General features: G+C 38.1%; 1 protein-coding gene across 2 annotated transcripts in view; it reads left to right on the plus strand.

Moving 5' to 3' along the window:
* Window positions 1-13,657, plus strand: part of Entrep2 (endosomal transmembrane epsin interactor 2) — a 420,439-nt gene that overhangs the window by 376,280 nt on the left and 30,502 nt on the right. For both annotated transcript variants that reach the window (XM_071607359.1, XM_071607360.1), the window contains one exon: window positions 11,794-11,901. In XM_071607359.1, the coding sequence (XP_071463460.1) occupies window positions 11,794-11,901 (108 nt within the window). The remainder of the gene's footprint in view (window positions 1-11,793; window positions 11,902-13,657) is intronic.

Here is a 13,657-nt window from a genome sequence, read left to right on the forward strand (position 1 = left end):
TACCAAAGCCTACATATATGGTTTTTTCCCTGTATATGCCTATCTATGATAAAGTTTATTTTATAAATTAGGCACAGTAAAAGATTATCAATAACTAATAATAAAGTAGAACAATTATAACTATAGTTTAATAAAGTTGTTTTGTAATTTTTGAATAGTTTTTTTTCTGGAATTTTCTATTTAATATTTTTGGTACACAGGTAATTCAAACCACAGAAAGAGAAACTGCATAAGGGAGAAGGACTATGTTAGTAACTTTACTGTTTTCAATCATACATAGAGATAGAAAGACAGCTGATCTAGTAGACAGCTGATCTGTTGCTTCCTCCATACCCCATTACTGTCCCCTGGGCCTTGCTTTGCTCCTCAGGGCTGATCCCTACATACAGCAGCACCCGGACCCCCTTCCCTCTGGCACCTGGCTGGGTGTGTCCCACGTGGTACTAGCAGGAGACAAGATAAGAAGAGTGGGCAGCCCCTTCTCTCAGGCTAAGAGTTTTGCCCACTGCCACAACCCTGCTGAGGGGCCCCTCTCTTGGCTGTACTATATCTGGCTCCTCTCGCTATCTTATCTTCAGCTCTGGTCTAACAGTCCCCACTCTGCCTAGTTCTAGTCTTGCCATTCCCAGTCAGTTTCCTTAACCCTGCTGCACTGATGGATTCATTATGCTCCTCTCAGTCAACTGTTGGAGCATGCCAGCTGTTTTCTGCCAGGGCAGACTGACAGAGATGGATCAATGTACGGGGGGACCTCTTTCTTTGTAATGCTGAAGAAAACTCCCCTTGTTGGATTGCTAATAACATTTTTTATTTACCAGGCAATATTTAAGATGCACACTATGGTGTGGAAAATAATAATAATAAACTCCAATGTGTCAATCATATGTGTTAGGGATAAAAAACATTCATCAGTTTAGTAACATACCTGTTTCCAGTATCCTCCCCTACTGCTGTTCACAGTTTTTCCTGCATATATAAATATTGTAATTATAAATAAGAATATATTTATGTATGTAGAAAAATGTATGTATGTACACACACATACACACATGCATATAAATATATGCATCCCTATAAGATTGTGAAATCTCTTTTTCGTCTTCATCCCTTTTCTCTGGCATACAACTAATAAAATTCTTGAAATTGCTGAAGTGATAAGGGTTTTTGTATATGTTAATGAGTTGACTGGTGACTGCAGTCCCTTGGATGGAGGCTCTTCCCAAGAAGGACCAAGATGGGATTATGGGGTTGATACTTGCTTTCCCATCCCCAACCTTCTAGAAGAATAGAGAGGCTGAAGGTTGAATTGACCATCAATAGCCAATGACTTAATCGATTATGCTTCCACAAGAAAGCCTCTAAAAACCCAGACCAGGGCCTGGAAAGCTTGCAGTTGGCCCACCACATGGAGGTCTCTGAAGGGCTCATACCCAGAATGGACACGGAGGATTCATGCCTTGCCCTGCGTGTATGTTTATCTATCTTCTTTGTAAGATCTTTGATAATAAACCAGGAAATCTAAGTGTTTCCCTGTGGTCTGTGAGCTGCTCGAGCAAATTAAACCCAACGAGAAGGTTTTGGAGAACTGTTCCTTGTTGCCAATGGGTCAGAAGCTCAGATAAAACAACCTGGAAGTTGAGATTGGCATCTGAGTGGAAGGGGGAGTCTTGGGAACTGAGCTCGCAACCCGTAGGCTCTGACACTATTCAAGTCAGAAAAGAATTGGGCTGGAGAACATGGTTGTCCACTGCAAAACTGCTTACTTGCTGGTAAAAAGAAATCCCCACACTTTGGAGTCACAGAATTCCATGTTGATTGTGGCAGTGTGAGAGCAGAGGAAGAACAGTCAGCTTGTTTTCCTACACAGCCCCTAACAATATTTCTTTAGTTTGGGCATGTTTTGGGATTTCATGTGAATGGCATTTCTCACCTTTGTGTTTGTCCTTAGCTCACTCCTTTCCGATGCTATTTTGTTTGGGAGAATCATTCATGAGGGTGTGGAGGGCTCTAGTTTATTTTACACTGCTATCTACAACCTTCCACTATATGAATATCCCAGCTCTTATTTACCCTTTCTCCTCTGAATGGAGATTTGGACTCTCACAAATGTTCTTATTGCAAACAATGTTGCTCTAAATGTCCACATCCAGGTCTCCAGGGCACCTGTGTGAGCACATCTGTAGGGTGCATCCCTCTTAGAGAAATTAATGGGATTTACACATCTTCCACTTTACTGGGTTTGGCCAAATTGTTGTCTAAAGTGCTTGTGCAAATCTATACAGTCAATAGCACTTTATCAGGATCCCCATTTCTCCATCCCTTTGACAGACCTTCTATTTTTGCCACCTAAGAGGAGGAACACAGTATTTCATTAAGGGTGTTGTATGTATTTCCCTGACCATAGAGAAGTGAGACAACTTTCCTATGTTAAGGATGGATCAGCCTCATTCATGAATGACTTGTTCTTAACTTTTGCTCCTTTCATATTGGGTTGGCATATCCTTTTTCACTTTCAAATGTTTTGTATTCCTTCTGAATACTCATCTTTTCGACATATTGTACATATTCACAGCTTGTAGCCTAGCTGCCCGACCCCCACTTTGCACATGTCTGCAAATGGCTGCAAGAGCACTGCAGATATTGATTTTGAAGTCACAAATAAATTTTAGCAAACATTCAAATTTGTAAGTACAAAATTTATAAATAATGAGGATCCATTCTACTACCATCCTCCAAAGTTACAAAGATGATCTCTTACATGTTTCATCTAAAAGTTTTAGAGTTGTATATTACAGATTTAGGATTTTTAAATTCCCATTTGTGAGTGATGTGCAATTATTGATGAGTCTGTACAAATAAACAATTACACTAGCATCATTTATTATGAATCTTTCCTTTTCCTACTAATTTGTCCTATGTCAAGTTTCCATGGGTTGTTTTTGTTTTTGTTTTTTCTTTGCACATTCTTCTTCTTCCATCTTAGTCTATTTTTCTACTTTTTATCAATCCCACTGCCTTTACTTACATTGCTTTTATAACAGGTCTTGATACCTGACAGGGCAGATCCCTTTACATGGTTATTTCAAATTATCTTTTCTATGCATTTATTTCATTATCTTGGATCAATAATGGACATAGCAATAGAGTGCATGTAAGTTGAAGACCATGGTAATAAAATGAACCCCTGGACTCACTAGATACCACTTATACCCCTGTGACTACCCGTGTGGGTTCCCAGCAGAAGGAACTACCATCTTGAATTGTTTTTCTATTTTTAAAACGTTTAATTACTTAAGTGCATTTGCCTAAATACAATGGTGTTTTGCTTTTCCTGAGTTTTATAAAAATGGCAATTAATTCTGGATAGGCTTTTACAACTTACTTTCCTTAAATTCACCTGTGTTGTGTGATGGTAGTTTATCCATTTTCACTGCTCTGGAATAGTCTGTCTGTGCATACACCTTTGTGTATTCAACCCTCCCTGGTGGAAGGCTACTTGGGCACGATTCAGTTTGCTATTGGCAACAATGCTGGTTGGAATGAGCACCTATATGTCCATCTCAAGGCACACATAGCAAGCCCTTCCTGAGAAAATTGCTGCAAATATTCAACTTTAGAAAATTATATCAAATTATCTTCTACAGTAGTTGTATTAATCTTTACACCCTTTAGAAATGTCTTCAAGTTTTCATCGATTCACATCTTCAACACTTGCTGTTAGTATTATAGATTTTTGCCAGTTGAGCAGGAATACAAAAGGTATCTTGTGGTCTCACTGTACATTTATCAGCTGTTACTGAAATTGGTCCTTTTAAAAGATATTTATTTGCTATGCATGTTTCTCCTTCTAAGAATTGTTGCTCATATCTATTTCCTTTTTTTCTGTTGGTTATTTGCCATTTAAAAATTGATTTGTATGTGATTTATCTTTTAAGAAATCCTTTCTATTTTAAGGACATAAAGATACTCTCATATATTTATTTTCCTTAATCTTTCCTTTCACATTTGTATTCTTTTTTTAATTTGTTCTCTTTATGTATAAATGACAGTAGAGTGTATTTTCACATTTATATTCTTAATCCATCTGACATTGATTTTTGTGTATGTTATGCAAATAACTATTTATGTTAGCATTGTTCATTGAATAGTCCATTCTTTCCACAAAACTCAGCTTTGTCTGTCACACATCAAGTTCCAATATTTATTTGCATCCTTTTGTATTAAATGACGTTTTTTTCTCTCTTTGCCAGTATAATCATCTCTCGGTGACTACGGGATACACCTGAAGATGCTCAATTCCTTTAAATAAATGGTGTAATATTTGCATATAAGTACTTTAAATCATCTCTGGATGACTTATACTACCCAATACAATGTGAATGCTATGTAAATACCTGTTCTGCTGTATTGTTTAGTGAACAATGATGGGGAGATGTCTGTACATGTTTACTGCAGATGCAATTTTTCCCCAAGTATTTTCTACTCACAGTTGGTTTCTATCCACACTGCCTTGATTATTATAATTTTATGATGAGTCCTGCTAGCTGCTAAGAATTTAAATCTGTAAATTTACCTTCAAGTAAAATTACTGCTGCCTCCCACAAGTTCTAATATGTAATGTTTATACTTCGCCAGTATTCAGTCCTGACTCTGCCCAGGAGCCCAGCACCCAGCAGTAGAGCATCGCCTCTATCACCAGAGCCTCCAGTGCCAGCACCAGGCTCTGTCTCACTCACTGGTGAGCCTACTGGACCAGCTGCTAGGTCTTTGGAATTTCACCTCTGCCTTAAACTTTCAAAATAAAGAGAGTGTGTTGAAATGTTCAATGTCATTTTTAGAAATGCCTGTTTATTCTGGATTACTTCTATACAGTGCTCATCTTTGTAGTTCTATTTTTAAAATTTTCTTAACATTCCATACATGCTATTCAGTCCTCCGTATTCAACAATTCCAATTTCTATAGTCCTTGATGCCTCTTGCTGATACGTAGCTCCTGCCCTCATATATGGGGTAATTTTAAAAAAATTTTACAGACCAAAATTTTCTTCACATTGTATCTACTTTTACAAAATGGTTTTGGTAGACTTTTAGGTAATGGAGTGGTTATATAATGCTCTTTTATATAATATAATATCCCTTCTTGTGACAAGAGCACCTAAAAACTACTCTGTTAGAGAAAAACCCAACATTATCTTCTATCGTCTTCATGCTGTGTGTTAGAATTCTAGATTTGTACATACCTATGTGTTACATATTTCTATAACTTTGTATCCTTTGACCTACATCTCCCAATTTTCTCTCACCCAACACTGTCCTTGCAAACTATCGTTTTATTCTCTGGTTCTAGGTAGTCAACTTTTTTTTGTTGTTTGTTTGTTTTAGATTTATGGGAAGATTTCTGATTGAGAACTCATATTTTCTAGATGTTAATATATAAGAATTCTGTGGGTCTAAACTGACAATTTTATCCCCAAATTGGGGATTCCCATACTCTGTGGGCAGCCAGAAAATACTAATATTGGGGACCACTTTAGTTACTTCCAAGGGGATGGATGAACTTAGTTCTGGAGTCTGTCCAGCTGGCTAGCTCAGGGAACCAAATCCCAATGCTTCAATTGATATTTACACTCAGGTCAACCCTGTTCCTACACTGGCTCGCTGCTCAGTCTCCAGCTTCTTTGGCTCACAAGTTGGTCTTTTAATTTAGAAGAAGAGTAAAGATGAATATTTTAGAGATGTTCCCTACTGTCTGCAAGGTTATCAATACATTAAAAACATTCATATATCAGAATCTGACTCTCTTGCAATAGAAGGGACCCATCTTATAAAGTTTGCTATCCTACCTGTATTAGTCCATTTTCTGTTGCAATAACAAAATACCCAGGACTGATACTTTATAAAGAAGAGAGGTTTATTTAACTCACAGTTTTGGATACTAAAAGTACAAGATCATGCAGCCGTGCCTGGGGAGGGCTCCACAATGGATAGAATTGTAATGACAGGAGAACATGCAACAGGGAGAGATAGCATGGTGAGACAGGAAGTCAGAGTGCAGGGAGGGACCAGTCTTCTTCTTTCTGTAACGACCCACTCTTTCAGAAACTAACTCCATTCTAAGACCAGCATTAATCCCTTCTGAAGATGATGTCCCAATAAGCCACACCTCTTAAAAGTTCTACCACCTGTTATATTGCCTCATTGTGGACCAACCTTCCGACAAATGTACCTTTGGGGGGGTCAAACCACATTCAAACAATAGCACTACTTGGAAGTGGAGGTCTGCCTTGGACAATTCTTAACCTTATGCTTTGCTATCTGGAATTAGTCCTGTCACCCCCCCCCACACACATACACACACACACACACACACACACACACAAACAAGGCTTTGTTGTGGTCTTTCTTGGAATTCCATTAGGTTCATAAATTAATTTTAAAAGAATTGATTTTTTTAATCTTGAATTTTTGCTATTTGTTCACAATAAACTGTTATTCACAATAAAATAATTTTCTATATTTTTTATCGAATATCTAATATTTCCATTACTGATATAAGTCATATATTTTTAAAAAATTATACATCCTGGCTTTTGCTAGTCTATGGAATGGAATTAATTTTGCATGTTTATAACATACACAACAGTACAGCTCAACCATCTTACCCAATTCCAAATATTTTACAATGTCATTGGATTTTCTATGTAAATAATCGTGCCAACTTGGACAGTTTTTCTTCCTTTCTACTTTGGGTACGATTTACTTCTTCTGATTATCTTGTGCAGTGGTTGGGCCTGCTGTACAGTGTTAAATAGAAGTGATGGTGGCAGCCATCCCCAGGTCCTTCTTCATGCTTGCTATAGGGTTTCTTCAGTTAAGGGAACTCTCGTCTGTATTAGAGGCTTTTTACACTCGTGTTGAAATATCAACTCCTATATTATGTCTAATGGGTGATCAGATGGTTTTTCTCTTTTAATGTGCTGAATTCCGTTATCAGTTTAGCTTATGTTAAAACATCTCTGTGTCAGGCGTGGTGGCAAATGCCTGTAATCCCAGGGGCTCGAGAGGTTGAGGCAGGAGGATCATGAGTTCAAAGTCAGCTTCAGCAACTTAGTGAGGCCCTAAGCAACTCAGCAAGACCCTGTCTGTAAGTAAAATATAAAACAGGGCTGTGGATGTGGCTCCGTGGTTAAGCAATCCCTGGTACAAAAAAAAAAAAAAAATCTTTGTAATACTGGAGAAAACTCAAATGGGTCACATTATATTTGTAATATGCTACTAGATTTTAGTGTGTCAGTATTTTGTTTAGGGTTTTTGCATCTACATTCACAAGGAATAATTTTCCTCTCTTGTTCTTTTCACATCTAGATATATCTTTTTTTTAAAGAGCTGATTATCTCAAAACAAGCTACATAATTTACCACTCTTATCCTGTAGTATGAGGATCTCTGTCTGAATTCTTCTGTTCCTTAATGGATGCCATATATTCTATTTTAGATTTACAGTACATTTTGATGTGTGTGAAACCTTTCTTTTCCAAAAATTTCTTAACAATGCTTGTTTATTTTTTTCTTTCACAATCTTGTAAATTTAGGGTAAAGTCAAAAATTTTTAAATTGTGTTTTAAAGCTAGAGGCGAATTAGGATCTCAATGGTTTTAGAAATTTTGAATTTATAAAGGATTTTGTATACACTCTCTCTCTCTCTCTCACACACACACACACACACACACACACACACACACACTTTTGGCCTGATTACCCTTCCTTGAATATCAGAAAAGGGGCAAATGGTTTTCTTCATCTTAAAGGTTGATAGAGCTATAAGGAAAATAGTCTATGAATTACAGTGATTTATACAGATTATAGTTTAGATAATTTACAGCCATCAAGTAAAGACTAAAATCTGTGGCTTCAGAGGACAAAGGACAGATTTTCAGTTAACAGATAACTGCACCACTGTGGAGAGTATGCAAGTTTCCTCATGGGTCCTGGTCAAAGTTAAAAGTGTTGTTGAACAAAGCACATATTTGGTGTGGGGAGCAGTCCTGTCCTCTTGCACTATTTCCTTTATTGATGGCACTGGACTGGTCAAATCGAGACCAAAATTCACTTACATTTTTAGGAATCTTAAACAGGTTAAATGTTTAGCTTTCACATGGATCATTTACCTTCTTTATATAACAACCTTATTTTAGCTTTGTTTATAGGATCAGTATTTAAAACAGCCACAAAGATCTCTGTAGCCAATAACTACTTTCTATAGGAACAAATTAAATGGCTGAGGGTCTGTTGCAAGGTATATCCCATCACTTGAGAAGTTTTATGGTAAATGAAATTCACAAGTTTTACACACACACACACACACACACACACACACACACCTGCATGCACACACTGATCATGCTACCAAGAGGTTTTTGTTTTTATTTTATTTGTTTTTACTGAGTCTTGTTATTGTGTTAATTTATTTAAAGGTGAAGACAAATTTTTCTGAGTGTGTGGAAGTTTGTAAAGTGAGTATGTTGTTTCCTTCTAGTCCAAACTTAAAATTCAGAAGAGAATAATGAAATATTCTATAAACTTTCAAACAAATATTTAGCAATCACCTGTTTGGGATGATCTATTCTACTACACAGAATAGTAGAAAATATGGACTCTGCTCTATTCCTACTGCAGGGTCTGAGACTTACCTTTTTTTAAGCTAACAAACTAGCCTGTTCCTTTTTACTGTTAATTCTCTGGCAGAAGACATGAGACTCCTGGTTCAGAAACAAAGGACTTCATTACTCACAGCAAAAGCAGTAACCAGAGCACTATGTTGGCTTGTGTCAGTTCCCCACATCCCTCCTGTCTCAGGCTGGTGATATAAAGGATGCATCATGGATACCTGCCCAGTGAGTTACATTGTAGGGGAAGAACAATGAGCTTGGGGTATCTACTGCCTAAAATCTATGCTTTGCCTAGGAGAGTGGTTCCCTTCTTCCTCAAGGTTGTTTCTTGTAAACACAACCTGGGGAAACAAACTGGGTAGAGCATAGTCAAGGTTTTCCATTCTTGACAGGAACTTGAAGCCAGGCCCAGGGTAATGGTGCTGTCTAACATCACAAGGCAATAAACAAAAAATGGTGCAGGCATTAAATAGAATAATTCAGATAAACCAAACCCCCAGCCCACACAAAATTAATGTAGGGTTTTGGGTTCTCACTTCTTTTTTATGCTATAGATCCCTTCTTATGATTCTGCCTTCGATCATTGAACTCTGACTGTTAAAGGGCTTTGATGGGACCTTTTTAATTATTCAAAGAAAGAAAAAATGTAGGAAAAAGAAAGCCAGTGAATGTGATAATGGAAATGAATGTAACAGTTTGTCTTCCATATAGCAATATTTTGAGGAAACAAAAGATTCAAAGTTATGAATTTTTAATATTTTTAAATATGTAGGCATTTGTCAATTCTCATGCCTTCATCTTTCTCTGGTAATTGTGTTATTAATGTCCAGAATCTACTTGGACTGGAGAGAATTTAAAAGAAGTCATCATTTGTAGGTTTCCTTATGTATCTAAAACTTTTTTCCTCTAATTTTTGTTTTCTACATGATTTCCTTAATTATAATTAGTGTTAATAACTTCAAAAACAAATATGCAGTATGTTCAGCAGCAAAACTCAGTATCAGTGAAAGAGGAACAATATTTTCACACTTGCCATTTTGATGACTTTGCCAAGGGGTTTTATAGAACATGGATTTCAGGGCTTGTGGAGGACTCTCTGATTAAGCTGTCAAAGAGGTAGAGGCATTGTTGAAGCCAGAAAAGAATTCTAAAGAAACACGCAAACATAATTTTGATGGTATGAAGTTATTTAGAGAAGAAGAAAAGAATTTAAACATCTGGAGGAAGAGGAAAAGGCAAAAGAAGTATTTTGAAATGTATTTCAAATAAATCACTTTAAGAGACATAAAGTAGTATTTGCCTCAGGATGCATACTCACACAAAAGGTTATAATACATGTTTCTTTTTTATGAGTAGTTTTATTTGGTTGCAAATGGGAGTATATGCAAAATTAATGTTATTTTGAGAAGAGCATTCATTTCAAGACTGTGGTATGTGCGGTCAATACAGTTGAGATTTCTAGATTGAGGACAAAAATATAGGTATTGTTTATATTCTTAGCTACATTAAGTTGACAAGTGTCACTATTTTAGTCATAATTTTTAATTACTCCCTGAGAGATATAAAATACATATTTAAAAAGAGTTCTATATAATCATTCACTGTTCTCTCTGGTGTATTTTTATGGTAATAATGGTAATTTCATAGAAAAATGCCCTCTTCTATAGGATGTTGGTAGGGGACTCAAATCCCCTGAAGTATAATGAATCTGGAGGGGTTGAATGAATAAACACAGGGGGCATCAAATGCATCAGGAACATGTACAAGGTCAAGGTCATAGACATGACCTCTAATCCACATCTTCAGCTCTAACCACCATTGTCAACTTCTATTTACTAAGATATCTATCTGAGGGACAGGCTGCATGACAACTCAGCCTCTTCATGTCTCAAACCACATTGGTTACTCTGGTTTTAGGAATGCTTCCCATCTATGATCCCCTGGCCTAGGTGCTGGCATCTCATGTTCCCACCTACCAGAATCATCTCCTATTATTTCTTCTTCCTCATCCCAGTCCCCCTCCACCACTGCCAATGACCAATAAATGTCTATGCCCTGCTGGTTTGGACTTTCAAGTCCCTCTCAGACTATCTTCATGTTTCTTCCCTGCACCCTAGTTTATCTCTCCAGTGGTGTCTCAATGGTCATTTCCAAGTTTTCAGGAGAGTTTCATTCAACAGATGTTAACTGAGCACTGATTATGCTCAGATTCTGTGCTAGACCCTGCAAGGATATCTTTATTATCAATCATTTGTCAAAAGAGGGTGCATCATTTCTTTCCCAACATCACACTCCATGAATTGTGCCCTCCAAGATGGAGAACAGGAGGAAGATGTGTGCCCTCATCTTACTCATTCTTAATACTCAAAAGTCCTAGCTAGTGCTATAAGGCAAGAAAAAACAAATAAGAAGAAAGTATTTAATATCATTCCTAGGAAATTATGCTGAGTGAAACAAAGACAATTCCAAAAGTTTACAGCCATATGATTTCATTTATGAAAATTCTTAAAATTACAAAATTATAAAAACATAAAACAGACTAGTGGCTGACAGATGTTAGAAACAAGGGATTGAGCAGGCAGCAGGGGGAGGGGTGAGTATTTCTACTCTGACTTAATCATTGTTAGATTCCTGGCTGTGATATTGTGCTACAGTTTTCAAGGTGCTACCACAGGGTACACAGGACCTCTCTGTATAGTATTTCTTACAATTGCATGTGAATCTACAATAATCTCAAGATTATTTTAAAACTTGACATTTTATTAAACACTCATTGAAACTTGGAGTTGCATGTTGTGATTGATAAAAAAAAAAAATCACCCACTTCCTTACTTATTGACCATTCCAAGAACTTCTTAGATATTTTACGATCTAATAATTATCAAAATTGTGAAAGAAATTACTAGTATTAAGAATAATTTGATCAGCATTGTAAAAGAATAAACAAAAGTATTATATTTAAGGCCAATTTTGACTATGAAAACACACACACACACACACACACACACCATGAAGCAAATGGCGCTCAATTTCTACCCTTGTTCTGGACCCAGACAGAAGGGCTAAGGATTCTACTGCCTGGGTGGCCAAGATGAGTTGACCTTCTCCTGCATCTTTTTTCACAGGATCTCCTCTTCAGTGTGTGCGCCCTCAATGTCGTCTCCACCATCGTGTGTGCTTTGGCCACGGCTATGTGCTGCATGCAGATGGTCTCCTCTGACGTCCTGCAGATGGTGAGTGGCCCTCTTTCTGGCCAAACCCACCCAAAGTGGTGGGCCTGATCTCTTTTCCCACAGCCAGTTTGAGACCAATACAGAAGCAGATGCTTCTGACTGGAAGGGGAGCCTCCTGACCCTAGGAGATTGCCTCATATGGAAGCTCCCTGGAAGACAGATCATCCCTATGTTTGGTGCCACCAATGTCTTTATTTAGATGTTGTTGGAGTTCAATATTGGTAGAGTCCTACCATTGCCCTGTCCTAGATGGCCCTTGACATGTGCTCCTGGATAATTTTAGTGAAAGCCTGGCAGCTCTAGACATCCCCAGGGTCCAAACCTCCAGAGCAAAGCACCTTCCTCACACTTCACAATTCTCTTTTAAAAAAGGAAGTTCAGAGTTGTCAAGAGATTAGTTCTCAATTGAAAAACTGCTATTCTTTGCTTTTTAAAATTGCTAATTAACCCTGAGCTCATAATCCAGTGGCAGGTCAATGGCCCATCATTTGGCACCTGGGCCAGGGTCTCATAGAAGAATAACTGCTGTTCCCAAGGAACCGATGAGGCCAGAAGCAGGGGTCATACACTTAATTAATACACACTTATAAACACATATTTCATAAATAATGAAGGTTCCTGGTTGTTTCAATGTGGATAAAACAAAGCTCACTGTCCAGTGTGTTACAACTAAATTCAGTACAAGTAAGAGAAATTGATAAGAAGACCTTTTTCTTTGATGCTAAGGGTAGGAATCCCACTGCCTATCTCACTCTTTCCCTCCTTGTCTCTTTCTCTTAGTTTATTTTCTGTTACTATAACAGAAGACCCAAGATTCCGTAACTTTTTTCCTAGTACCAAGGATTGAACTCAGGAGTACTTTACCATTGAGCTACACCTCCAGCCCTTTTTATTTATTGATGTTTTTTTTTTTTTAAATTTTTGAGACAATGTCTCAGGAAGTTGCACAGGCTGACCTCAAGCTTGCAATATTCCTGCCTTGGCCTCCCAAGTCACTGCGATTAATGGGCATGTGCCACCACACCCAGCAATAATGGGTAATTTATAAAGAAAAGAGGTTTCTTTAGCTTATAGTTCTGGAGACTGGAGAGCCCAAGATGGAGCAACTCTCTCTGGTTGGCTTCCCATGAGGGCTTCCAGGCAAAAGGCAGAAGGGAAGTGGGCACAGAATGAAGACAAAACACAAGAAGAAACCTTGCTTTACAGCAACCCACTCTGGTGGCATCTAATCCCATGAGAGTGAGAACTCACTCCTTCCCCCACTCCCGGTGGCATTAATTCATTAATGAGAGTTCCCCCACACCAGGCCCCACCTCCCACCCAACATTGCCATGTTGGGAAATTCAACCTTAACTTGAATTTTGGTGGAGACCCATATTCAAGCCACAGCACCGTCTTCCTGTCCCCCAACTTGCCCCTGGAGAATAACCCTGCCTTCCAGCCAATGTTTCATGCATCTCATCAAAGAACAGGCAAGATGTTCCTGGGGTAGGCTCATGCTGTTGTTTTGCTCATCCACCCTGGGGCATAATCAGTCAATCAAGATATTGGGCAGAGAGCATCATTTCCAAGACATTAAAAATCTGCTGGTCCTGATCATATGCCATGCGCAGCCTCCCCTCCCCGTATATATCCACACAGCTGTCACAGCAGGCTGACCTTTCGGAGAGGTTGCAGTGTTCTGAAAGGTGTCTAATTAAGCAGTTATTCAGCAGAATGAACTTTTGGCCTTGTTCATGGAGGCCTTGTGCTGGCA

Source organism: Marmota flaviventris, chromosome 2 (assembly GCF_047511675.1).
Source record: "Marmota flaviventris isolate mMarFla1 chromosome 2, mMarFla1.hap1, whole genome shotgun sequence".
Lineage (NCBI taxonomy): Eukaryota > Metazoa > Chordata > Mammalia > Rodentia > Sciuridae > Marmota > Marmota flaviventris.